This window comes from Sorex fumeus, unplaced genomic scaffold (assembly GCF_029834395.1).
Source record: "Sorex fumeus unplaced genomic scaffold, SorFum_2.1 ptg000061l, whole genome shotgun sequence".
Lineage (NCBI taxonomy): Eukaryota > Metazoa > Chordata > Mammalia > Eulipotyphla > Soricidae > Sorex > Sorex fumeus.
This window is the reverse complement of record NW_026606118.1, coordinates 15,954,527-15,980,844: the sequence shown is the minus strand read 5'-3', so window position 1 is coordinate 15,980,844 and position 26,318 is coordinate 15,954,527. Positions and strand designations below refer to the sequence as shown.

Sequence of the window (26,318 nt, the reverse complement as noted above, 5' to 3'; positions counted from 1 at the left end):
AAGCGTGGACGTCTGATTACACGCCGGGTTAAGCAGAGCCCGTTGTGTGAATGTCACAAATGCATTTCCAATTTCAGGATGCTTTTCAGAACGTCTTGAGTATCTTCTCTGGCTCTGTGCAGGGCTCTGGGGGTGGGAAACGGGTTGACTTAGTGAGGCGTTAATTGGGGACAGTGTGCAGGAGGTTTTGTTGGAATCGGAGAAACAAGTGGGGTGCATGTCAGCAAAGAGCATGGTTTATCGACCAACCCTGCTGAAGGATTCTAGCTGCCCAAGCTAATTCGGTTGGGCTTTGGGACAGCGCATTGCATCTGCGCCTGCCTTGCTGTGCCACGCGGCTGTTTGAAAGCGCTTTTTTTTTTCTAGCACATTGTGGTGTCTAAGAACATTTCTTGCACGGTCAGGGGAAGTGACCATCCTCCACCTGCAGTGTCTTGCTTCCGTTGAACTGGGGGGTGGGAGGGGGTCTCCGGGTTTGCTTAGTTAAGCACACACGGTTTAGTATGTGCAGATGTGCTGAACTGTGCCCCTTTCTTCCGGTCATCCAAATGGAGCCGTGTTAGAAAAAGTTCTCCACGCTGGCCCCATGTCTTTCCGATTAGAACATTGCAGATGTGTCAAGGAGGCACATGTTCCCCGAGGAACGAAGGAAGGAGGGTCCACCCTGTCTCGCATGCCAAGCGGGCCCCCTCGGTTTCTCTTTCAGCATCCTGGCAGGCGAAGGGGGCGCTATCTCTTTAAAGCAGCTATAGTTTTGTGCCTTGGCTTGGTCAATTTGTTCTGGTTTAAGACTGTGGAGCCAGCTGTCTGCAATCTGATGTCATGTTGCCATGGAAACCAGAAATGAAACACTTAAGCATTCACCACAGAATCACTACATATAGCATTAGCCAAAGTAATTAAAAGTTGAGCCATATGGGCTTCCTGGTGGAAAAAAAGCAGCAGCAGACATGCTGGAAATCAAATGTTTTCTGTTTACAATATTGCAAATCCTTTCCTCCACAGCCTTTGGTGGCAGGAATTAATTGCCTTTTTCTGTGAAAGGTTTAAGGGTGGGGAGCTTTACACAGATGATTGAATTTTCAGCTCCTTTAGCTGATGATGAAATTAAAGTTCATTTTAGTACTCTCACTTCCAAGGGTGAGGCCAGGAAAATGTATGTATGATTGCAAAATGACATATACTTTTTTTTTAAAACTTGATTTAAAGCCTTCTTTTATTCTTAACAACTGTGAACCTATTTCTTAGAACTATTATTTATATGTACACCGTAGATTTCATCAACAAAGTTCTTTCTTTTCAAATAATATTCTCATATACATATTTCTTTTTAATTTGTTCTAATTCTAATGCATCACTGAGAGTATTCGTCTCTTTTGGTGGGGGAAGATATGTTATTTTTAGCATTTGGGCAGTGGCTTATGTTTAAAAGGAAAAACAGGAAAATGAAGGAGTGAAGCTTTTCTTCTCAGTTTAAAGGAGACATGTGTCTTTTAGAGAATTTTTATGTTAAAATAGCTGGAGGGTTGTTTTGTTGTTGATGGTTTGTTTGTTTTGTTTTGTTTGTTTGTTTGTTTGTTTTTGCTTTTTGGGTCACACCCAGCGATGCACAGGGGTTACTCCTGGTTCTGCACTCAGGAATTACCCCTGGAGGTGCTCAGGGAACCATATAGGATGCTGGGAATCGAACCCTGGTTGGCCATGTGCAAGGTGAACACCATACCCGCTGTGCTATCGCCCCAGCCCCCTAGTGGGAGTTTTTAAAGGCAAATATTTCACATCCTTTGGACTCAGGAGCACAGGAGAAGTCAACACCTGTCCATAAAAGAAGGCATTTTGGGGGGATGAGCTCTGACTTCTAGACTGACTTAGAATATTTGTATGCACATACATATATTTCATGAATAATTGCTCTATTTTACATTTGTCTTCATATCAGTTGTGCTTACATCTACCTTTGTCTTCTTTCCAAAGCATGAGCATGCAATGGAAGTTCTTGAATGTTGTGATTTGTGATTTGTCAGTGGCAAGCACCTCCAGGCTTCATTTCTTTTATGATATTATTTCTAACTTCTAAGGAGCTCCTGTTTCTCAAAGATAGAGTCATACATGAAAGCAGTTTAGTGCCTGGAAAACATTGTCATCAGATAGCACCTGGGCAGAGGAAACAAGGAGGAGTTTTGCTTTAAATGTGATGTTTTGATTTTAAAAAATAATTATTTTTTATTCTGTTAAGTTTGTCCCTACGTGCCTTTTCTATAGGACTTGAGTCTTTGCAGACCTGCCTGAATTTATTCTGTATTACTGCTATTAATGTTTGTACTCTCTTTCTACTCTCCCCGCCCCCTGCAGTACACACACACACACACACACACGCACACACACACACACACACACACACACACACCTGTACCTGCTCAGGTGCAAACCCCCATGATCACCCACCCCACCCACCCACTTCCACTCCAGCCACCATGAAATGAGGGGCAAAACACTCTTATCAATGACTTTTGCCCTATCCTATCACCTGCTACATTTTTATTTAAACAACCTGTGCTTATTTCTTTTTGATCAAAATGAGGCTTTTCAACAAATTGGAAATTTGTCCAGTTGGTCAGTAGAGACTTTCTACAATCTCTGTTTGAACTGCTTAGATTTTTGTGCCACCCCAACATGGCAGTGCATTTCCCACCCCCACCCCCCTCCCGGGTTCATGCGTCATCTGGGGCACTGTGGTTCAGGTGCCAATTGCCCAGAACAATGTTTAACCACATTCTCCTTCCCCTGGTTGACCACTCTGACCATTTCACCGTGCAACAGTGAAGCAGATACTTTTGGATGGGGAGCTCATTCTTTTATGGTAATTTTAGCAATTAGAAGTTTCCAATCGAGTCAGCTTCATTCTCTGTATGCCCTCATAACCTCATCACCCCCTCGACCTCCAGGTTCCATTTCTAGTCTTTATTACAGGTAACCCACAGTTAGACCTTCTTTCTGAAACATAGATTTTATTGAGGATCATTAGAGACCTTGGACACAGCTACTGAGATGTTCCACTGCGAGAAGACAGATTCTCTTCTCCAGAGGCTGGTTGTATAGAGTTGTCATGATTATTCTCTAGTGGGCAAAAGGTTTGTTCACAGTAATGCAGGCGAGAGTACCATGTCTCTGTGCCCCAGTTTCCAGGGCGAGATCAGTGGCCAGGAAATGGGTCAGATCCATCCTTTCCAGAGAGCCAAGGCATCCGGAAATACTTGTAGACATGCATCCTGTACCATTTTTATGTCTGTAATCGCTCCCTTGTTTCCTGCAATCTGCTTATTTCTCACTGGCCTATTTGATAGTCTCTTATGTTAGGATAAATAAGAGCGTTTCTGGGGGTAGGATGGGAGGAGGTCTCTAGATTTACTCCCGTTCAGAGATGCGGTTTGTCTGCGTTTTTTTCCTTTGCCTTTGAGGCATCTCTCTGCCTCCTGTGTCAGCGAACTAGGTTTAAGGACACGGGAGAAAGTGGTTGCCAGAATATGCAGGATTAGCTCAACAGGCACTGGAGCTGTCCAGGGCATGTGAGGTGGCTGGACCCAGCCACCGCCCGGGCCCATGTTCCCGGGAACGCCTGAGCATCCGTCAGTCCACACAGCTGGCCGAGGTGACTGGACCCTGCTTTGGCTTCTGCACGTTTTGAGCAGATAAAGCAGAGGAAGCTGCCTTAACACATGTTGGAACAGACTTGGAAGTGAAACACTCATTTTTGTTCACAAGGAAAGAATTGTTTTTCCGCCTGGGTCACTGCCACAGAGATCCCCCCTCCCATCCCCCGCCCTCCCCCTTTGCACTGTAATGTTTGAGACTTGAGGGAAAACAGCTGGGCTGAGCATACTTGAATCACGGCAGGACCAAATGGGATGCTGGGGAATATGGACTCTCTGTGCCGTATGGTGGAAAAGGTCAACTTTTTCCCTTGTCCCTCTGCATGGAATGCGGGCTCTGTCCTCAAGCCTGGGAACAAGCTAGGTGAGGAGCAAGGGATGGAGTTGGGGCGATCTTTTTTGTTGTTTTCCCTCCCCTCTTCCTTTTTTCAATTCTGCTGGTTCTGATTTGGGGGAAGAACTGGAACAAGTCAACAGCGTTTGGGGTGGAGAAGTAGTTGATGGCCACATATAATTGCATGCCCTGATGGGACAGACATGTGAGCTTGACCCCAAACCACAGCAGCAGAACTGGAATAATCCTAGGGCCAGCCCCTGAGAGCTCTGCCGTAATTCTCCTAAAAGAGAGTCAGGAGCATTGGATTCTAAACAGCATGGTGTGCAAAGACAGGTGTGGGGGTTGCCTAGGATCCAAGTCTACCTAGATTTGGCTGGAAGATGGTATGTGCAGATTCCTCAACCCAGTGTGCCCATTGTTGGTGCCCTGAAGTGTCACTCAAACAGTAGAGCTGTACCTGGGTCCCTCATCAGCCAGGAGCTGACCCCCTTCCTGCTTTGCTTCTTCCTCCAGTCAAGAGAACAGTCGGATGATGAGACGGAGGAGTCGGTGAAGTTTAAGAGGTTACACAAGCTGGTCAACTCCACTCGCCGAGTGAGAAAGAAACTCATCCGGGTGGACGACATGAAAAAGCCCAGCATGGAAGGTAAGAGAGCCAAGTCCGCCATCCTTACGTCAGAGGCTGTCATTGGAAGTCAGTGTCTCAGCAGCGAAAGGAATAGGGTTTCTGAGACCCGAGGTCTGGGAGAGGCAAGCTGAAGTAGAGGGTGAAAAGGGTCTGCCTGGGAGCTGGGCAATGCCCAGGCAGCCTGTTCTGGAAAGAATTCTCCAGTCCTAGACACTGGAATGTTCCCAACACGGGAAGAGGCTAGTAAGAGACCACGGAATCTTCTGAACTAGGGGAACAGCATTGTGGGCTTTTTATCTATAAACGTTTTAGTTTTCATATAAACTAAACTTTCCTTTGCAACTTCCTTTTAGTAGAATCCTCTGACCCACACATCCCCCACTCCCCCACCCCCAGAGTCTGGTTCTTGCTCTGTCTATATAGTCTAGGTTTGATAGACATCCATCTCAAACAAAACATCTAACAATCTGGGTTCTTTTTCGTGCTTCTTTAGATCTGGGAGAGATGATTTATTTTTCCTGTCAACAGCCTCAAGTCTCAATTCAGATGGGGCTTTAAGGTTGCCCCAGCGTAAGTGGGTCTTTAAGGGCTATCTTCAGCCACTTTTCAGATGAGGCAGTAATGTCAGAGAGACACAAACTTGGATTTATCATAATGAAGAGCTCATCTTTGGAGTGTGTTCTAACTATGTGAATCTCTACAACATTTGTGTCCCTTACTGTAAAGCACATGGATTTGTAGCATATTGTTGGAGTACTTTCTCTCCCGCCCAAAGTAAAAAGTGCTTTTATTAAAAAAATTTTTTTTTCTTGAAAAATGGTAAGTGAACTAGATAAGCTTACTGGGAATGACTATGGCTTTTCCCCCTAGGAAAAAAGCACACTACTTATCACATATCATATCTACATGGTGAAGAATTTCAATTTGTTTAACATGTAGATTTTAAAGTGGTTATTTTGGGGCTAGAGAGACAATACAGGGATAGTACTTTGCAGCTGATCCTAGTTTCGTCCTTAGCTCCTCATATGGTCCTTTGAGGGTTCAGTCCTGAGTGCAAAGCCAGGAATAGGCTTTGTATACCCCCCTCCCCCTTAAAAAAAAAAAGAAGAAAAAAACCAGAGGAGAAAAAAGACCATTGTCGAGACTTTTTTTTTAACTGTCCAAAAACATTAAAACCAAACCATGGAACCAGATTGCCTGTTATTTATCCAGCTGTTTTATTGTTATTCTTCTTATTCAGTTGTTTCTGTTTGTTGTAATTTTTGACTGTTGACATCCCAAGAGGAGGATCGGAGGTGAAAGGGTTAGTGTGGGACAGCAGTGTTTAAAGGGTTAAAATATTAAAAGGACAGAGAAAGATCGCTTTGCTGTCAGAACCAAAATGGGTCTGATTTTGTGTTCTTTTTTTTTTTCTTGGTGGGGGGGGAGGAGTCGTTTCCTGTGGCTGTTTGGTTTTACTTTAGGGTGCAATGCCTAGTTTCCATTCCCATGTTTGAATACCTGCCTGCGTGTTGTGGTTCCCTCAATCCAGCCCATTCCCAGTGGCCTGTCACTGCGGCAGCTTTTACTGAAATCACACAGCCAGGATTCATTGGTGATATTAAGTAGAACCATATGGAATTACCACTTTTTCAGCCTAGGGGGGCCCCCCATTTAAAAACAGATCCCATGCATACTTGCAAACATCACATCTCAAATATCATGGATAGGTTGAGGGGGGCTGTTCTTGTTCAGGAATGAGATCAAATAGCTGTAGTACTGGGCCTCCCCTCGTCTGTCCCATCTATGAGATAGCTGTGCTTTGCCAGTTCAACTCTCTTGGAGAAACAAAGGGAAAACTAGCCCAGAAGATGTGGCTCGGGGCGGGGGGGGGGGGGGGGGGGCTGGAAGTATAGTGCAGTGGGTAGGGCATTTGCCTTGCACGCGGTCGATGCGGGTTCGATCCCTAGATCCCTAGCATCCCGTATGGTCCCCTGAGCTCCACCAGGAGTAATTCCTGAGTGCAGAGCCAGGAATAACCCCTGTACATGCATTGCCTGGTGTGACCCAAAAAGTGAAAGGGTAAAAAAAAAAGATGTGTCTCTAGGAAGAACCAGTTGTAACTTGGGCCCTCTGACTACAAGCTTGAATGCATCTAAGAAGGAATGAGGTTTCACTGGTGGAGTGGGGGTGGGGGTGGGTGTTCTAATGAGCTCCTTACACATGACGCCTCCAGTGTCTGATGTCTTGACTGGGCTGGTTGGCATCACCATAAAAGGCTCTAGGGTGTGTGTATGTGTGTGTGTGTGTATGTGGGTGTGGGTTGGGTGGCTGGAGAGAAACAGAGAGAGACAGAGACAGAGACAGAGACAGAGACAGAGACAGAGACTCAGGCAGCTGCTTTGCACTGCCCCCATACCCAGCTAGAATTGAAACTCTCTGAGGTGCCTCATTGGCTAGAGCTGCTACCAGTTCTGGAGAGGCAGCCCGGGCTGCTGTGTCTGCAAGTCTGAAAAGTCAGATTCCCATCACCCCTTCCCTGCCCCCAAGCTTCCAAATTGCTGATCCTTTGCCAAGACTCAGTGGTCTGAGTAATCATTAACATTTATAGAGAGCCTCCTGGGTGCCAGGCATTTGAGGGTCTTCGGGTTCTTTTTCATATGTCAGTCTCAGGATGGCCACTAGGGGCAGCATTCAAAGCAGCCTCACTCCATGAAGGTGCAAACTCCGGTACTATCAGGCTAAACCATTGACTCAAGGACTCCTCACCAGCCTAAAAGACCCTGAATGAAGTCCTGGCAGAGAGACAGATGTCCCTGTACCCTGGTTTTCCCCTCTGCCTGCGCTCCTTCCGGCCGCCTTCATCTCGGGAGTGCTGGTGATCAGGAGAGGGACAGTCAATCCTTCTTTCCTTGTCCCCGGCTTACACCTGAGGTCCTTATGTAGAGCGTTGATGAGCCTAGAAAATAGCCAGTTGTCCATAAAGGCTCATGGAAGGGACATGAGGTGACCCTCCCACCCCTCCTTCCATTTCATCGGCCTCTGTCTGTTGTCTCCCAGCAGATATTACTAGGAGTAGCAGGAGAACGGTGCATCTTGACCAGGCCTCTCCCAGTGGTTGTTTGTTCAGCAAAAGAGACAACACATTCAGTGCCAGGAAGCCAGTCTTGCGGGATCCAGGGTCACATGGGGCCTGTGCTGTGGGTCTCCCCGAGGGCCTTCCCAGATGCCGACTTTACCAGAACTGGGAAACAGAGCAGCACATGTCCTTCCTTGACATGTGGGCTCCAGCTGGTTCCGACTCACATGTGACACGGAAGTGTCGGAATCTCTGATGACAGCTCTGAGTGCAGTTCCAGAACATTCCCCGCCCTGTGCCAAGCGGCACGCCCTTCCAACACTCAGCAAAGCCTCCTGGTATCCCCTCGGCCCCTCAGATGGGGAGTTGACAGGCTTGTGCGTGCCTCCGGGGACCCAGGAGACAGCGACACGGGGCCCAGATATATTTGCGGAGAAGGGAGTCCAGAGTCTGCCTCTGTCCAGCCTGGGGATGCCCATCCCCATCAAGTGAAGGGGGACTGGATTTATTATTGTTTTTATTAGTAACACCCACTGGGAGACAGCAGACAGGGGCTGATGGAATGAAAGGAAGGGTGGGAGCGTTCCTGCTTCATGGAAGGGACAGCAGCAGGAAGCGTTTCTACTGTTGAGCTTTGCCTTGTCTAGGTCATTGCTTTCAAGTCCCTGTCCCTACTCTCATCTTTCCTCAAAGATCAGAGCCAGTTCTCCTGCTGTAGATCCAGGAGCCCTTGGCTGTGATCACTAGGAAGTTGTTGTGGGGGGGCAGGTGGCGGGCAGTAAAGGCTCATGGAAGGGACATGAGGTGACGGGCAACTGGCTCTTTTCTAGGCTCATCAATGTCCTATATAAGGACCCCACACATTTGGTCGGGACATGCCAGAGCTCATGTATTGACTGTGGCCGTGGCATGGGGGGCTCTCACTCCATGATGTGGGCTGATGCCGGGGTTCAAACTCAAAAGCTTTAATCTATAAGGCGGGAGCTCTAGACCCGGGCATGGAGTGCTCTGAGCTCCCCACTCCGCACTCTCTAGTCTCTCCATTACTGCAGAGCTAATCCCGGGGTGACCTACAGGACAACCGTTCTTCTTCCCATCTGTCACCCTAATTCCCACTGCTGGAAAAGCCAGCAACTTGGGGGCTGTTTGAGGACAGTGGTTACTCAGCTCCCTGAGGGACTTTCAGATGATTTTCTCTCCCCGTCCCACCCTTCGCTGGCTTTGCCCTGCACACACATGGGTGCTCAGGTCCCATGGGGAGAGCCATGCCCTTGTGCCAAGGCCCAGTGTGTTTCCGGTACAGACCTGCGGATGGAGCCTTCTGTGTCCCAAGAGGGGCCCAGTGAACTGGTCACTCTGCCCACGGTCTGACCTACTTTTTGCACACAGCTGTTTGCAGGCCCAGAAGCGCTGCCACCGCTATTGCCAGCAAGTGCAAAGGCACAGGAGGGGCTCCTGGCAATGTACCTGGCCCTGCCAGGGAGCCTTTCTGAGGAGCTGCCTTTGTCGGGCTCGTCAGTGCTCCTGCTCGCTGGCATCAGCCCACACCCTACCCCACTCTTGGCTTCTCATGTCTGCCTGGCCATCGGGGTCCCCATTGTCAGGGAGAGCAGCGGCCCCTCCAGATGCATCTGACCTGATGCCTTAGAAGCCACCGGGTCCCCATCATCAGCACCACTCTTGTCCACGTGGTACCGTCACAGCCCAGCTCTGAAAACCCAGTTAACAGAAGGACAAATTCCAACTCCTGCTCACTTTTATTTACCTCTTGGGTTCCTAGGGTGTGTGATTGATCTTTAAATGCGAAAACAGGGGCTAGAGTGATAGTACAAGTGGGTAAGGCACTTGCCTTGCACGCAGCCAACCCTGGCATCTCAGATGGTTCCCTGAACACTACTAGGAGTGATTCCAGAGTGCAGAGCCAGAAATAATTCCTGAGCACCGCCAGGTGAGGCTCCCGGAAAACAAGACACCACACACACACACACACACACACACACACACACACACACACACCCCACAACACCAATATCATGATAACGACAGTTGAGCTACTCCCAGTGACCTTTATGAGACATCAGGGACAGTGTCTGACCGACTAAGACACTTAAAGTGATACCTTTGGACCCTAAATCCCAACCTTTTCTTCTGTAGTGATTACTCTTTGATGATGGATTGGGGACCACACTCAGCAGTGCCCAGGGACTGTTCTTGATTGTGTGCTTAGGAGTGACCCCTGGCCACACTCAGGGCGCACTCAGGGGACCCCACGTGGTGCTAGGGATAGAACCAGGGCCGGGGCATGCAAGGTGAGGAAAGCTCCTTGCCCTCCAAAACCACCTCTCTGGTTTCTGTGTCTGCATTTATTGCAGTTGAAGCCGGTTTCTGGAGAAGGTGAGATCTACAGGCAGATGGAGGCCGAGGAGGCTGTGAGGTGATCGGCCACATTGAAACAAGGCCTTGACAATGCCTGTGTATCTCCCTGCAGGCGGGGAGGAGCACCTCTCTGAGAACGCCCCCGTCTTGGATGAGAGGGCCGCCCTCTACTCCGGGGTGCACAAGAAACCCTTCTTCTTCGACACCCCGCCCGAGAAACCTCTGGGAGATGATCCCGACTCGGCCGTCAGCACCTCGCCCTCCTCGGGCAGCCTGGACACCTGGGGCGCGGGGCGGAAGCTGGTCAAGACCTTCAGCAAAGGAGAGAACCGGGGCCTCATCAAGCCCCCCAAGAAGATGGGCACGCTGTTCTCCTACCCCGAGGAGGAGAAGGCGCAGAAGGTGTCCCGCTCCCTGACCGAGGGGGAAATGAAGAAGGGGCTGGGGTCCCTGAGCCACGGGGTAAGTACGGACGGGGTGTGCTTGTATGACCACCGCCGCAGGCATCACCTCCTGGTGTCCCTGGAGGAGATCCAGAGTGTCCGCAAACAGATCCGCCTGAAGAAGACCGACCCGGCCTACTCGTGTTCCAGAGCCTTCCTCTGCCACCGCCCCTCGCGCAAGGGGGGCAACAGCCTCCCCTGTGACCTGCAGCTGCTGCGGCCGAAAGCCAAAGGGGGCGGCGGCGGGGGCTGCGGCCCGCCCGGCAGGAGGGTGCGCGGGCGCCCCTCGGTCAGCGAGTTCAATATCACCTACGTGGTGGAGCGGAGCCTGTACAGCCACCTCAACTTGACCCAGCTCGTGCGGCCTGCCCCAGACAGGACCCTGAGCAAGGCCGAGAAGCAGGACCTGAGGCGGTGCCTGCTGGAGGAGGAGGAGGAGGCCAGGAGGAAGTGGGCCGCCACGGTGGACCGCTGTACTAAAAGGGTTCTCTTGAGAATCCACCAGAAGTCCGTGAGTCACCAGCTGGGTCACCAGGACGGGCCTTGTCATGTCCCTGAGGTGCTGTCAAACAGAATGGCCTTCCTTCCTTCCTTCTTTCCTTCCTTGGAGTCTGACCTTCCATCCATGGAGCCTGACCTTCCTTCCATGGGGTCTTTCTTCCTTTCTTGGCATCTGACCTTCCTTCCGTGGAGCTTTATCTTCCTCCCATGGAGCCTGACCTACCTTCCATGGAACCTGACCTTCCTTTCATGGAGCCTGACCTGCCTTCCATGGAACTTGACCTTCCTTTAATGGAGCCTGATTTGTCTTCCATGGAATCTGACCTTACTTCCATGGAGCCTCAACTTACCTTTCTTAGAGCCTGCTTCCTTCTTTAGAGCCTGATCTTCCTTCCTTGGAGCCTGGCCTGCCTTCTATGAACTCTGGTCTTCCTTCCATGCATCCTGACCTTCCTTCTATGGAACCTGACCATCCTTACATAGAGCCTGATCTTCCTTCCTTGGAGTATGAACTTCCTTCCAGGGAGCCTGACCATCCTTAGATAGAACCTGCTCTTCCTTCCTTTTATGGAGCTTGGCCTTCCTTCCATGGAGTCTAAACTTCCTTCCAGGGAGCCTGACCTTTCTTCTATGGAGCCTGAACTTCCTTCTGTGGAGTCTGATCTTCCTTCTATGGATCCTGGTCTTGCTTTCTTCTATGGATCCTGGCTCCCTTCTATCCATGGGTCCTTACCTTCCTTCCATTGGACCCTGGTCTCTGCTCTTCTCTTCCACTCAGGACTTTCTCCACCATACCTCATATATCTCCAACCCTCTTCTCTCCTTTTTCTGTTTGTCATTTTGCCCTGGGAAGCTGCTCAAGCTTTGATTAAAATAAAGCAAGATCCCCATCTGGGCTTTTCCAGAGCTCAGGGCTGGGGTGGAGCTTCCCTCTGGGCACAGGGAGGGGGCTCTCTAGCTTCCCAGCCATCTTGTCACTTGACTGCCAAGGAGCTGATTCAAAACAGGACATTTTGCCCTGAAGGAGACACTGATTCTTTCCCACTGATTAAAACAATAGGAACTAGCTCATAGAAAGATGCCTTCATCGTCCTCACCCTTTTGGGAACTCGAAAACATTGTCAAATACTTTTTATTAATAGCTGGGCAAGGAGAGCAAGCTGAAATGCAAAAGGAAATAGACTGGTTTAACTTTAGTTTATTTGATGGTTTGATCTTTATCAACCAAGAAATCAACATTATTTGCCCCCATCGATTTTTAGGTACAAGGAATAAAGTCCTTTCAAACATACATTATTTCCATTTTAAGATGGAATCAGCTGAGCCCTAATCACATGTATTTTTGGCTTATTTTGAAAGACTTTAGGCCTTTCTCCAAATTCCTACCCAACTTTCATTAGCTCAATATGATGGTACAAGCTAGATGGATCCAAGGTCTTCTTGACTCGACCTTGATCCTTCCATCCCTGACTCATCCATTTTTAGTTGCACATTGGACTCCTGTGAAAGGCTGGAGACGGTGCTGTCCCCTCCTGTGGGCTTTCCCCAAAGTGCCTTTGCATTTAAGAAGCTGTTCTTCTCTAGGTGATTCTGTAATTGGAATTCATTCAGTCAAACTCTGCTGTTGTGGATCAGGGACTATGACTGGCAGTGTTCTTATCTGCCTCTTCCCTGGGGCCAGAGAGTTAGTACAATGGGTATGGTGCTTACCTTGCACTTGGCCATTCCATATGGTCCCCCAAGCCTGAAAGACCAATCCATGATTGCAGAGGCAGGAGTAATCCCGAGAACCACTGACTGTACTGTGCTCCCTAAAAGACTCAGCACTCAAAGGTTATCTTGGGGGTCCATGCTAACTCAGGTTTCTGCGAGGGCTACTTTCTTGTTTAGTCTTTTCAACAAATTTTGGAACCACTCTAACACTGTAGGAACATCTTCCAGTCCTGGGTGAATCCCAGCCACCCTTTGGGCTTGCTGGTCATTCTCTTTTCTTCGGTTCCCACCCCCCAACATTTTTTCAAGATACTCAAACTCCATTCTTGGTCATTTATAATACCAAATCTTGATAATCATATGATTATCATGTCACCCTGACAAGTTTTCCAAATCCAGCACTTTAAAATGCTGCCCTTGTAACATGTGGGCATGTTAGTAATGTGACATCACAGGGTCTTTCTCTTTAGAACTTATATTCCTGAGATTTGTGCCAGTTAAAGTCCTAGGAATTATTCATTCATGTTGAATTCCTTAGGAATTCTTCCACTGAGCATGTACCTCCAGGCAGATTTGTTTTCAAACAACCTTTTTGCCTCTGAATAAGGTAGTACCTTATAATTTTTATCCAAAATTTCGGATGTTCACATTTTTTTTTTGTATGTGGATTTGTATAATTAAGAAACAAAATCTTTTTGTCTATGTATAGAATAAACTAAGTTAGGGGGAAATGTTTTTAATGAAAAAAGTGGTGTTTTTTAAGGGATCAAGATCTTTTTCTTTGCTTGGCTTTCTTACAAATATTTTTTTCTCTTCTTCTTTGTCCTAAATCTTCTTCAGTTTATCTAAACACATATGGTTTACTTTACTCTTTCACCTTGATTTCTCTCTGTCTTTCAAAAATGCCATATTTGCTTGATGAGACCTCGGGGAAATGATAATGCTTCGTATTCACTGGAAATGGTCACTTGTCTTGCTTTTTATTTGATCATTCAATTTTTGTTTGGGGAAACAAACATGCATGACATTTTGGAATTTTGTCCATTTTAAAAATTCAACTCCGCCCCAAAACATGTTTTCAACTGCATGACCATTCATTGATTGACTCTCCTCATCCACAAGCATCTAGAAAAATGTTTTTATATCATCTGTACAAGAAGATGTCTGAACATCATTTAGGCTCCATTTTTTAACAGACCACCAAAGTCCAAGATGGGCTGACTTCCAGTTTTTTCCCCCTCTATAATCTCTTCTCTGTTGAAAGAGTGTTGCTTCAGAACTACTTGGTTTAACAGCAAGAGTTAGAGATCAGTTGAAGGCATGTTTATTCCTATATTCTGTGTGCATCCTCCTTTGATAAAGAAGACTCAAGCCGAGCTATCTTCTCATTTCACTGGGAGAGGTTTATGCTGGGAGGTTCAGAAAACCAGTCCACTCTTATAAGCTGTTTCTTACAGGCGTACGTGCAGGCCTGTGAAGCCCTGTGTGGGTTGCTAATTTATCGCAGATAATAGTTTCCACATACATTCTTTGTCTGTTATTTCATGCACATCAGAAATAATGAGCGGGGCTCCCATTGTTGGCGTTGATGTTGGAATTTAAAGCAAGGGAGAACAAAAGACATAAAATGGTGTGGCATCTGGGGGCCATACTCTGTGTGTATGTGTTGCCCTGAGTCATAGAAATGGAACCAGAAGAAAACCACCGCCCTTGAGGGAGAGCGGGAGGAACCAACTTAAAAAAAAAAAAAGCAACCTCTACTTGGTTCTCTCAGGGAAGATTTGTGTCCAGACTAGTCCTGCTCCTCAGGTTAGGGAAGTTGGTGAGTATTTTTGCATATAGATGTGCTTAGTAGTCTAGAGCTAGGTGGGCTGACTGGACTTGAGATCTGGTATCAAATCATGGATGACTAATAGGGTCCTAGAAAAACAACCATTGGAAAACCATACCCAGGGGAGATTCTGTAAAAGAGCTACAAGTACTTTGGTGGAAGTGAAAAAAAGTTGTGTGGCACCGGATGTGGGTTCTCCCCAAATTCCTCCTGTAACCCCGCTCCCTCTCCTACCACACCCCTACTTCCTACCATTTTGCTCTTTCTGGGCCCTTCCGGGGCTGCTCTGGCTTTATAATGGGCTGTTAGAGCAGCTTATCTGGTCCCAAACTCAGCTCAAGTCCTTCTTTGCACATTTAGAAAGTCAACCGTGCCTCAACTCCACTCTAACAATCTGAGGACAAGCTACTGATTTCTCAGGAGGGTCCAATAAAAAGTTTTGGAAGAAGACAACTGTTGCAGTGTGCATGGTAGGGGGCTGGAAAGATCAAATAGAGGGAGAAATAGTAGGCAAGGTTCAGTTCATTACCTGAGACTGAGGGGAAGCGAGTGACAGAAGCAAGATATTAGAGTGATTTTCTCACCTGGGTTTTTCCTTTCTGGAATGTTTCTACATTCTCAGATCCTTTGCTTAGTTGCTTATATGTGCACGTGCGCGAATGTACACACTATTGTTGTTTGAAACAGGTACTGATTAGAGTATATGATAATAGAGTATATAATAATAGAGTATATTATTTCATCTGTCATTGATGATTGTTCAAGTTCTCTAAAAATAGGTGATCCCAGATATTGGAACCATTTCTGCCATCCTCTTCCATGACCACTTGCTTAAAATTAGATAATCCGTTGTCACAAAACATGAGTCTATGTTTTGAGCTTTTCTTGTTTATACTGGGGCTGGAGCTATAGGAGAGTGGTAAGGCGTTTGCCTTGTGCGCAGCCAGCCCGGCCGAGCTGGGTTCGATTCCTCTGCCCCTCTTGGAGAGCCCAGCAGGCTACTGAGAATATCTCACCCGCACAGCAAAGCCTGGCTAGCTACCTGTGACGTATTCAATATGCCAAACACAGTAACAACAAGTCTCATGATGGAGATGTTACTGGGCCCGCTCGAGCAAATCGATGAACAACGGGAGGACAGTGTCTTGTTTATCCTGAACAATGGGAAGGAGGAAGGTGGTCATGGAGAAGCATTTGCTAGGAAAACAAGTGGAAATTCAAACCCAATTCCAAAAATCTAAAATTGCTGAAGTATAAGCAGTGCTGTAAAGTTACAGATGAACCAAAAGGGGCAGCAAAGTGGTTTGCCCTCCCCTCCCCTCTGCCCCGCCCTGTCCTCCATTTGTCAAACTAGTTCCTTGCCCGTTGAAATGAAAAAGTGTGGTCGGAGACAGCCACTGGAAACAGATGGACCTTTTTTCTTTCCGGGCCAATGTGTTGCCTTTGCCTAGACCGGCCTGAGAAAATGGGCCATAGTTAATGCAGCTGGACAGCGGGAGGGGAAAGTTATCAGCGTTTTTGGCTAGGTCAGGCCAGCAGTGAGTGAGTAATGCTCTTGGCCTGATTTGACAACTGTAAACATAACCTTCTTTCCCCTTCTCAGCAATTTAAAACTAAACAAAAAGGCCTGGTTGGAAAAGTGTGCCGTCGGTGGCAGAACTATAGGATTTCAGGACGGGGTTTTTCTCCAAGCTCCTGGGCTCCAGAATCCAGAATCCGTCCTTATCACTATCCTTAGCAACTCATTAATTAGAGAGACTTGATTAGGGGGAAATTCTATTGCTAAGAAAGCTGCACTCTTGCAAGCACACAGATGGCTGGGGGAGGGTGTGGGGGGGGTGGTACGTATTAAGGAAGTGTCACGCCCCTCCAGGACAGAGCCCCTTCCAGCGACCCCTGGAAGGATGAAAGGAGCGAAGTAGTTGTGTGACATGAACCATGCCTTTTCCCCTCATCATCCCTCCTTCCATCCTGTGCCATGGTTGTGAATCAGTGATGTGCTGCTTGGGGAATGGGGTTGGGTTGGCACAGACCTGGGCATAACCCGCTTTCCCCTGCCTGCTTCCCACAGAGAACCTGCAGCTTCGGGGGCTTTGACCTGACAAACCGTTCTCTGCACATTGGCACGAGCAACTCGGACCCGTTGGTAAGTAGACATCAGAGGGAACGCCGGAGGTTGGCATTTGAGGGCTGTAGTTGACTTGGGCTACAGTCACCAGGAAAGAAACCCTTGGAAAGTGTCTCAAAGAATTCTGCACTTATGCACACGTGAAGAGCACCTGGGCTCTCTTCCTCTCCTGGTGTGGTTCCCTGAGCACCTTCCTTATCCAGGTGACAGGTCCAGAGCCATGTGGGTGCAGCGTGCAAGTTGATGATGTGTCGTGTGTGTGCAAGTGTCATTTGTGGACACGGGTTTCCAAAGGCATATAGGACCACAGCATGCAGGACAAGCCAAGAGTACGTGCACGCATTTCTGAAAAGCAGTCACATTCCAAAGCATATATGTAGACTATAGCTTTATCACTGTTGAGACATGTCTGCCCGGGTTTCTTCTCTCTGATCTGGGGTGTTCTAGAATGTACCGACTCTCCTTTTGGCCAAAGGGCAGCAAATTCTCATGACCACAGACATTGCCTCCTCCTCTTCAGGCCTTCTAGGTCAGAGTCTGGGGACAGATTCCCACTGTAACATATAGTTTTGGTCTCAATGGTTGGTTTACTGAGACACCCCCCCACCCCAAGGATGCAGGCAAGGTTGACATCCCATTTGGTGTTCGACTGATAGATTTAGTCACGTGGCTATAAAATTCAGATTCCGTTCTGTGTAGTCGAGCAGATTGTGTTAGCTGGAACATCCAACCCCAATTTTCAGAGTATTGCAGGAGTTTTCTGGTAAAAGCAAGAACGGTTTCATTTGGGGATCTGTTGCTTTTGCTTTGTAAACCAGTCATTCCATTTAATCAGTCTTAAAACACAAAAAGTATAGGGGCGCCTGAGAGTGAGAGAGTCCAAGGTGTAAGAGAGTCCAAGGTCCAAATGTGATCAACCCAGTTAGATACCCTACAGCACTGCATATGACCACCCCCTCCTCCCCCTGCAGCACTGCCAGGATTGATACCTGAGCATAGAGCAAGGAGTAAGGCCCCTGAGCACTGCAAAGTATAGCCTAAATCACCCTGTGCACTCACACCGACTGAAAAAAAAATAAGTATGGTTTCTGTTATACCTGAGGGGATGATGGTCTCTTTTTCCCAATACAAAATTGAATGAGAAGTGACCACAACTTACTTGGTCAGGAAAGGAAATTTATACTTTTAGTAGTTGAATACATGAAACCTCCATAGTCAGTGTGATCCAGTATTGGGCTTCTTATGACCGAGAGTTGCCCTTTGTTCTCTCTTACCAGGGGTGATTTGTAGTAATCTCTAACAATCTCTCTCTTTCTCTCTCACACGCTCTCTCTCTTTCCCTCCCTCTCTTGCTCTCTTGCTCTCTCGCTCTCTCTCTTACTCTTTGTTCTCACTGCCTCTCTCTATCTCTTGCTCTCTCACTTTTTTTTTAAAAAAAAATTTTTATTTGTGAATCACCATTAGGTACAGTTGTAGACTTACAAATTTTTGTGCTTGGGTTTTAGTTATACAATGATCGAGTACCCCTCCCTCCACCAGTGCCCATTCTCCACCTCCAATGCTCCCAGTATCCCTCACACCCACACCCACCACCCCCATCCCATCCCACCCTTGTGGTGGGGCATTCCCTTTTGTTTTCTCTCTTCTTTTGGATGCTGTGGTTTGCAAAAGAGGCATTGAGTGGCAATCATGTTTGGTCTATAGTCTACTTTCAGCATGCATCTCCCATCCTGGGAGGATCCTCCCAACACCCTTTATTTGGTGCTCCCTTCTCTATCTGAGCTGCCTTTTCCCCTAGCGTGTGTGATGGGTCTTCAAGCCATGGAGTAAACCTCCTGGTACTTATCTCGGCTACTTTCACTCCCTCTGTCTCTCGCTCTTGCACTCTCTCTCGCTCTCTCACTCTCTCTTGTTCTGTATCTCTCCTCTGTTGGGATATTAAGCATAAGTTCACAGTGACAGCAGAAAGAATCATGAGAGAAGAGTATACTCCGGTGACATGAAATAGAAACTCACCTCCGACTTCACCAAACTTAGGCACAAACACAAATCCCAGAGTGGCTTGACTTTACTTTTTCCTTAAGAAGATCAGCAACCTGGCACTGAATTTGCAGAGGAAACATGCAGAGACCCCGGGGAAGCCAGTCTTTCCCGGAAGCACGGCACAGAGGGTTGGGATGACAAAACTTGGTCGGGAGCTTCATTTGCACTAAACAACACTTTGTCTTGTAGGGTAAAGAAGGGGAGTTTGTGTACAAAGAAGTCATCAAGTCCCCCACAGCCTCCCGCATCTCTCTGGGGAAAAAGGTGAAATCTGTGAAGGAGACGATGAGGAAGAGAATGTCGAAAAAGTACAGCGGCTCTGTCTCTGGCCAGGTTTGTGGTGCCCCCGCAGAAGCCCACTGAGTTCTGCCTGACCTGGGAAGCTAGGGATGAACAGGCTGAGATTTCAGTCAAAGCTGGACCTGGTCACAGCAGGAATTGGGATGCAAGACCAAGCCTGGCTGAGCTGGGCAGGGACTTGCTCGAACAGATGCTTATTATGCACTGAGGGTCACCCTGACCCGGTCTCTCCTTTCTGCACAAGCAGAGAGAAAGGGTGATGATGCTTCATGCCACTCGTCTCTCAAATTCGAACACGAGGGTCAGGTTTTATTTCCCAAAACATCCTTGGCTACAAAATAGGCATCTCTGGCATCAAATCTCAAAGCAACACTCAGACTTTTTTTAAAAAAAAACTAACTTTTCCAATGGAGGCATCTGTTGTTCTAGAAGCATGTCTGAGAAGTAGGTTCAGAAAATGCATCGTGGGCTCAGGATATTGCTAGGTGCCATAGGGGGCATTTTCACTCATTCGTTGGATGGTTCCAACACTGGTAGCATGACTGTCTTCAGGGGAGGCAATAAAGACACTGGGAGAGCTGACCTTTGAATCGTTTGGGCCATTCAGTTGTTAGAACACTGTCCTTTGCCCTTTCATTGCTTTCATTGTAGTCATCTTGTCTGTGCTAGGCCCTGTGTGGGGCGCCCCTTCTGTGCATTTTGTTGGGGGGGTTCCTGTGCTAACAGCCAGAAATGTAGGCTTGTTTTGTTTTGTTTTTTCTGTTTTAATTTTGCATTTTTTTCTGATCTGCTACTGCCCTCTGGTGGGCATAGTGAGAAATGGGCATAGTGAGAAATGGGGCAGCTCCCTTATAGTGGTGCTCACGGGATTGAGGGATGACTGCACCCCCACCGGCTGCAGGACAGTGACTGCAGACAGCCTAGTCACCATCAGGCTGGGTGGAGGGGAGGTAAGCTCTTACAATGGCATCTGGTGGATAGTATCCAGGGCTGCTGCTCACCCTCTAAAATGCACAGTGTGGGCTGGAGCAATAGCACAGCAGGTCGGGCATTTGCCTTGCACATGACCGACCCATGTTCAATCCCCGGCATCCCATATGGTTCCCCGAGCACCGCCAGGAGTAATTGCTGAGTGCAGGGCCAGGAGTAACCCCTGAGCATTGCCAGGTGTGATCCAAAAGCCAAAATAAATAAATAAAATAACATTAGAAAAATAAAGTAAAATGCATAGTGTGACACCCATCCCTAAGCCCAGCGATGAATTTCTCCTCCAAAATTCTGTCAGAGCTTGGGTTGACAAACCCCCCTGCCTCTCAGACCTCATGGGAAATTTTGAGCCATCTCCCAAATGTCTTCTCCCTATTATTTTTTTATTTTGTTTCAAAAATAAAATCCAGCTCCCGGAACCCGCGCGACATCTTATCAGGACATCTTTTTATGACATCTTATTATCTCATTCCTACTTTGGACAAACTTGCAGGCTATCGAATGTAGCCTGCCCACAGGGCAGAGTCTGGCAAACTCCCCGTGGCGTACCAAATATGCCAAATACCAGTAACAATGATGGGTCTCATTCTCCTAAAGAGCCTTGAATATAATCTCAGGGCTAGGATGAAAGAGACATTACTGGGGCCTGATCGAGGCAATCGACGAATAACAGGATGATGAATGAATGAATGAATGAATGAATTCTTGTCCCTGTGAGCCTGGGGGTGACAATGAGCCCAGGAAACAAAGGGTGATATTTACCCTGTGACCAGCCAGCAGCCAAAGCGTCACCGCTGATGGGAGGCATTTTATTTTGTTGGTATTTCCTCCACATTGAAACAGCGACGGAAAAACTCCTGGGACCTTAAATGTCCAGGGGGTTCTGTGTTAAGGACCAAGTGCATTGCATACTGATGTCATTTTGAGCATGGTCTTATACCTCTTCTACGCGGCCGAACCCAAGCTCCGCCAAGAGGAATTCCTGAGTGCAGAACGTTGCAAATTTTGTTCTTGTTGTTTTGGTTTTGTTGCGATGTCTGGCGGTGCTCAGGGCTTACTCCTGGCTGTGCATTCAGAGATCACTCCTACTGGGGCTCTTGGGACCATTTGGGGTGGAGGGGGGTTAGGGGAGAATAAAACCCAGGTCATCTGCATGCAAGGCAAGAGCCCTACCCTCTGTACTATCTCCAGCCCTAGCATTGTGGTTTTACATTCTTAATAAGGGTGTTTTTTTTTAGGTTTAAGCATTCAATTCATAGAAGTTTAAATTAAGTCTTCATTATAATGCTTTCTGGGAAAAGGCAGTGTTGTACTTTTTTTTTTAAGTTTTTTGTATAGACGGGTAATCAAGTAAGAATTTCTTTCTGTTCTATAATTGCATTATGCCCATGTCTGAAACAGTCTCTCGTCTTGGAGGCAATCGATAAATACACAATGATGTGCTAATTTCTAGAGCATTGGAGAAGATAAAGTGTCAGGGATATTCATTTTTCAAAATGCACGCCTTTTCCCAGAAACATTTAAGAAGAATTTGGGTTTGTATTGTTTTGTTTTGTTTTAGGGGTTACACTTGGCTCTGCACTCAGGAATTAACTCCTGGCAGTGCGGGGGGTCTGTATGGGAATGCTAGGGATGGAATCCAGGTCGGCCACATGCAACCCTAATCACCGTGCTATCTCTCCAACCCCAAAGAGTTTAAGGTGGGGTGTAACTCAGGGGTAGAGCACTTGCTTTGCACACATCAGGCCCCAAGTTTAGTCCTTGGCACTGAAAAGGACTAGGAGGAGGAGGAGAACTTAACCTGGAAAGATGACTTATAGAGGCAGCGTGAAAAGTTCAAGACTTGAACTTTGCAGCTTCGGTAAATTCCCAGTAACGGTACTTCTGTTGATTGTTGCTTCTAGAGGTCCGTTGTTCACCTTCATTCATTGTGAAGCACAAACAATGCGTGTTAGGTCAGCGCTGCTGTTCCTGCTGTCCTTAAATGTTTGCAGGGCCGGGGAATTGTGTGCCTGCCTTTCTGATGACTCGGCTCCGTGCAAATAGCAGGTTTCATTTCGATGGTTTTGTGCTCAGAGTCTGCGTATTACACTAGGGAGATTTGTTTTGGAACATAAACCATGCTCTCTGCAAACTTCCTGACAAGAGAAGTTGTGTGCATAGCATCTCTTACGAAGTGAGCAAGCACTACCTCGGTGTGCCAGCGAGGGGCTCTGAGTGGATGGTACAGTCACCCCAAATGGGAATGTTCTGCATCACTCAAGCAGGCATTCAGATCTGAAAGCAACATTATAGCGTTTCACAGTGAATAAAGAAAAAGAAGCTAAAACCAGTAGGTGACCTGGATTTTTTATTTTAGGCTGAAAGATGTTTCTGTTGTATGTATCTGGTTCTTAGATGACATTTTGTTAGTTGATCTCAGTAATTTGGGTTGAAGCATCAGAATCTGGCCTTCTGAAGGTGGGGGCAGTTGACCCCCTCCTGACTGTGCTCCGGGCTTACTCCTGGCTCTGTGTTCAGGCATCACTTCTACTGGTGCTCAGAGGACCACTGGTAGTGTCAGTCTCCAGCTAGAGTCAGCTGCATGTGTATGCAAGTGCCTTATCCCTTCTACCTATCTCTTGTCCTTCTCAACCCTCTTCCCTTTTTTAAACAAAATTATTCTCTTCAAGTACCACATCAAAAATATTTCCTGGGACTACATTTACAGCTCGGCATTTTCAGCTCATTCTTTATTTGAGAACTGTTGCCTTTTCCTGCTTTCTAAGCCTTTAATCCAATATTTTATCTGAGATGTAGGTATGTTTTTCTTGGCGGTTTCAAGAGCGCCTTTTGGAACATAAGAATTCAGGGGTGCTTAATAAATACTTTTATGGGCCACAGCTTTGACATGAAACAAGAAGGGCCAGGCAGATACTCAAAGGGCTGGTGCTCATGTTTTGAGTATGGGAGCCCCGAGTTTGATCCCTCAACCCTATGAGCACTGCTGGGAGTAACTCAGGAGCCAGGAGTAGCTTCGGAACATCGCCCCCAAGCAAAACTAATATATAAAATGAAAGAAGAAGCTGATTTAAGAGTTAGGGCCTTGTTGGGTACAGACTCCAGTAAACGTGGATTTGAGGAACTTGGTTGAGGGTTCAGTCGCAGGGGTTTGTAGAAGCACCACACTCGTCTGATGATATATAACTTCATTCCAGGACTCTGGCCTCGAGGGAATGCCTGGCTCCCCTCCCGCCTCCCAGCCCGACACCGAGCACACGGACAAGCCCAAGCTCAAAGCCGGAGGGTCCGTGGAGAGTCTGCGCAGTTCCCTGAGCGGGCAGAGCTCCATGAGTATGTCTGGTTTGGGACTCTGGACAATCTCCCAGGGAGTTTGCATCGGGGTTGGGCAGAGCCTGGGCCCTCATCAGTTAGAGACACAGTTTCTGGCAGAGACACGTCAGCCACATACTGGGTTTCGTTGGCTGTGCAACTGTAGACCAGAGGGGGGATGGATTTGGTGGGTAAGCGGGGAAGGTAGCACAGGACCGGAGACGAGATCTGGCCAAAGGCAGGTGAGACCACCGACAAATAGGGGTGGGGGGGTGGGCAGGGAGGGGCACGATGAAGGCCACAGGTGAGATGCTGTCAGTGTCTCCCAGCCTGTGTGCTGTTGACTGTCTGGAATCCAGGACCCGGGACCCAGTTCAAACTTACCACTTGGCCTTGGGCCAGGTTCCGGATTTCTCTGAATTCCTTTTCCACTTTGTGAACCAGCACCTACCAGTGTGAACCCGTGAATACGGAGGGCTGGCGGTGTTTTATTTGGGGTCTCCGTGTCCCCCTACCATTCAGGGCCATAAAGATAACTTAATGCATGTCCAGTGGGGTCAGAGACCTCGGGGAGCACCTGGTCTCCTCAAGGCCCCCTCCCTACCCCCCAGGTGCCTGCTGTTCCCTGCCCCTGCCCCCTCCCCCGCCAGCTCCTTCCCTCCCCCCCCCCCCCGCCCCCAATGTGCCCTGCGCTCACCGCCACGTCTCTCCTCCCCACCTTCCCCACAGGCGGCCAGACGGTCAGTACCACCGACTCGTCCACCAGCAACAGGGAGAGCGTCAAGTCGGAGGATGGTGATGATGAGGAACCACCGTACCGGGGCCCCTTCTGCGGCCGCGCCAGGGTGCACACGGACTTCACACCCAGCCCCTACGACACCGACTCTCTCAAGCTCAAGGTGCGTCTGCCTGCCAGGCGCACATCCACGGTGACCTGGGGGCCCCCGCGGGCTCTGTATTTGAGGGGGTCTCTCCCAGTACGACCCCCCAGAGCCTGGCTGACACCCTGCGCTGCCGAGGGTTGGGGTGGTCCAGCAGAGACGCCCCCACAGTGCTGGGGGTAGAATTGAGTCTGGCCCCAAATACAGCCATGTAGCCCCCCACTGCCCCGAGAGACGGTGTCTCTCACCCCAAGATCTGTGTTCCTGCTGGGAGTTCTCCAGTGCTGGGCTCTGGGACACACACTGGCCGGTGTCTCGGTGCCCCTGAGTTCTGCCTAGCAAGTGGCCTGGAAGAGGCTGCAGCCTGTGTAGGGACAGGCCTGGGTCTCTGTGACCCCCATCCCTCCCTGACCCTGACCCCCCAGCCTCCACCTACTACTCTCCACTCACACTTCACTTCTGTACCTTGGGTCGCTGAAGAGACTCTGCCGCCCTCCTGTGTGATTGGGGATTTAGGCAGAAAAGGATTCTCCACTATAAGTATTGATATATAAAGTCACTATAGGAAATGAAGATGATACTTATTTATCTATAAGGCACCTGGGATTCCATGAGGAGAAAGCCATTGTAGGACCTGATTTTTTTTTTAATTGAATCACCATGAGATACAGTTACAAGTTTTCCTGTTTGAGTTACAATCATACAATAATCGAACACCCATCCCTCCACCAGTGCACAATCTCCACCAATATCTCCACTATTATCTCCCCCCACCCCTCCCAATCCTCCTCTGCCTCCATGGCAGACAATTTCCCCCGTACTCTCTCTCTCTCTCTCTCTCTCTCTCTCTCTCTCTCTCTCCTTTTGCGCATTATGGTTTGCAACACAGATACTGTGAGGCTATCACGTTTGGTTCTTTATCTACTTTCAGCAACCATCTCCCATCCCGAACGATCCCTCCAACCATCATTGACTTAGGGATCCCTTCTCTATCCCATCTGCCTTCTCCCCCAGCTCATGAGACAGGCTGCCAATCATGGAGCAATATCCCTGGGTAGGACCTGATATTCTTTTGGCCTTTGGCCAGTGGGAACTTGTCCACCGAAGGTGCTCTCTGGATACTGGCCAGGGGCTCTACTGCCCAGCTTAGTAATCCAGGGGGACCTCACAGGAGGTGCTGGCAAGGGCTTCACTTTGGGCCTTGGTGACCCACAGAAGGATCGGGAATCATCCCTGAGTCATGCTAATAGGAGGCTTGTGGCGCTGGCCTTGGCCCTGAGTGACCGTGACCATGGCTGATGGACTGACGCCTAAAGCGAAGCTCTCTGTTCCCCGGTTGCAGAAAGGAGACGTCATTGACATCATCAGCAAGCCGCCCATGGGCACCTGGATGGGCCTGTTGAACAATAAGGTTGGCACATTCAAGTTCATCTACGTGGACGTGCTCAATGAGGAGGAGGAGAAACCCAAGCGCCCAGCCCGGAGGCGGCGGAAAGGGAGGCCCCCCCAGCCCAAGTCTGTGGAGGATCTGCTGGACCGGATCAACCTGAGGGTCAGTCCCTTCCCGTCCCACTCGCACATCCCTCCTCCGTCCTGCCCCTCCGAAACCCGATAGGAAGGGTAGGGGGGCTGTGTTATCCAAGAAATGGGACCCCATTATCAGGATGAGTACCTTTCCTTCTACACAAATTATGTCCAGAACATTTTTTTTTTAGGGGTGTGTTGAGGCCAAATCTAGTGGTACTCAAGGCTTACTCCTGGCTCTGTGCTCAGGGATCACTCACTCCCAGCGGTGTTCAGCGGGCCATATGAGGTGCCAGGATAGAACCCAGGTTGGCCAAGTGCAAGGCTAGTGCGCTACCCACTCTACTATCTCTTTGGCCCTGCGACCTCAGCTCCACTGTGGCTGGTGACAGAAACCCAGGATCACAGTTTGAACCTAGCCTTGAGGGAAAATTCTCCGGCCCAAGCTCCAGGCTGACACAAGGCCATGAGGAACCTCTGAAGCTTCCCACATCACTCCCTGCACTGGGTGTGGTGGGGGTCTGGCTCAATTCTGTCTTGCACACAGTGCTCCTGAGCATGCCCAGTCTTTATGAGTGGAATTTTTTGGGGGGAGAGGGTGAGACG

General features: G+C 48.4%; 1 protein-coding gene across 4 annotated transcripts in view; it reads left to right on the top strand.

The window, feature by feature from the left end:
* Nucleotides 1–26,318, top strand: part of SASH1 (SAM and SH3 domain containing 1) — a 212,438-nt gene that overhangs the window by 163,309 nt on the left and 22,811 nt on the right. For 3 of the 4 annotated variants that reach the window (XM_056126078.1, XM_056126077.1, XM_056126080.1), the window contains 7 exons: nucleotides 4,501–4,633; nucleotides 10,162–11,003; nucleotides 16,609–16,683; nucleotides 18,898–19,041; nucleotides 23,193–23,328; nucleotides 24,037–24,206; nucleotides 25,531–25,740. In XM_056126078.1, coding sequence (XP_055982053.1) covers nucleotides 4,501–4,633; nucleotides 10,162–11,003; nucleotides 16,609–16,683; nucleotides 18,898–19,041; nucleotides 23,193–23,328; nucleotides 24,037–24,206; nucleotides 25,531–25,740 — 1,710 coding nt within the window. The remainder of the gene's footprint in view (nucleotides 1–4,500; nucleotides 4,634–10,161; nucleotides 11,004–16,608; nucleotides 16,684–18,897; nucleotides 19,042–23,192; nucleotides 23,329–24,036; nucleotides 24,207–25,530; nucleotides 25,741–26,318) is intronic. The other variant, XM_056126079.1, reaches the window with a different exon arrangement.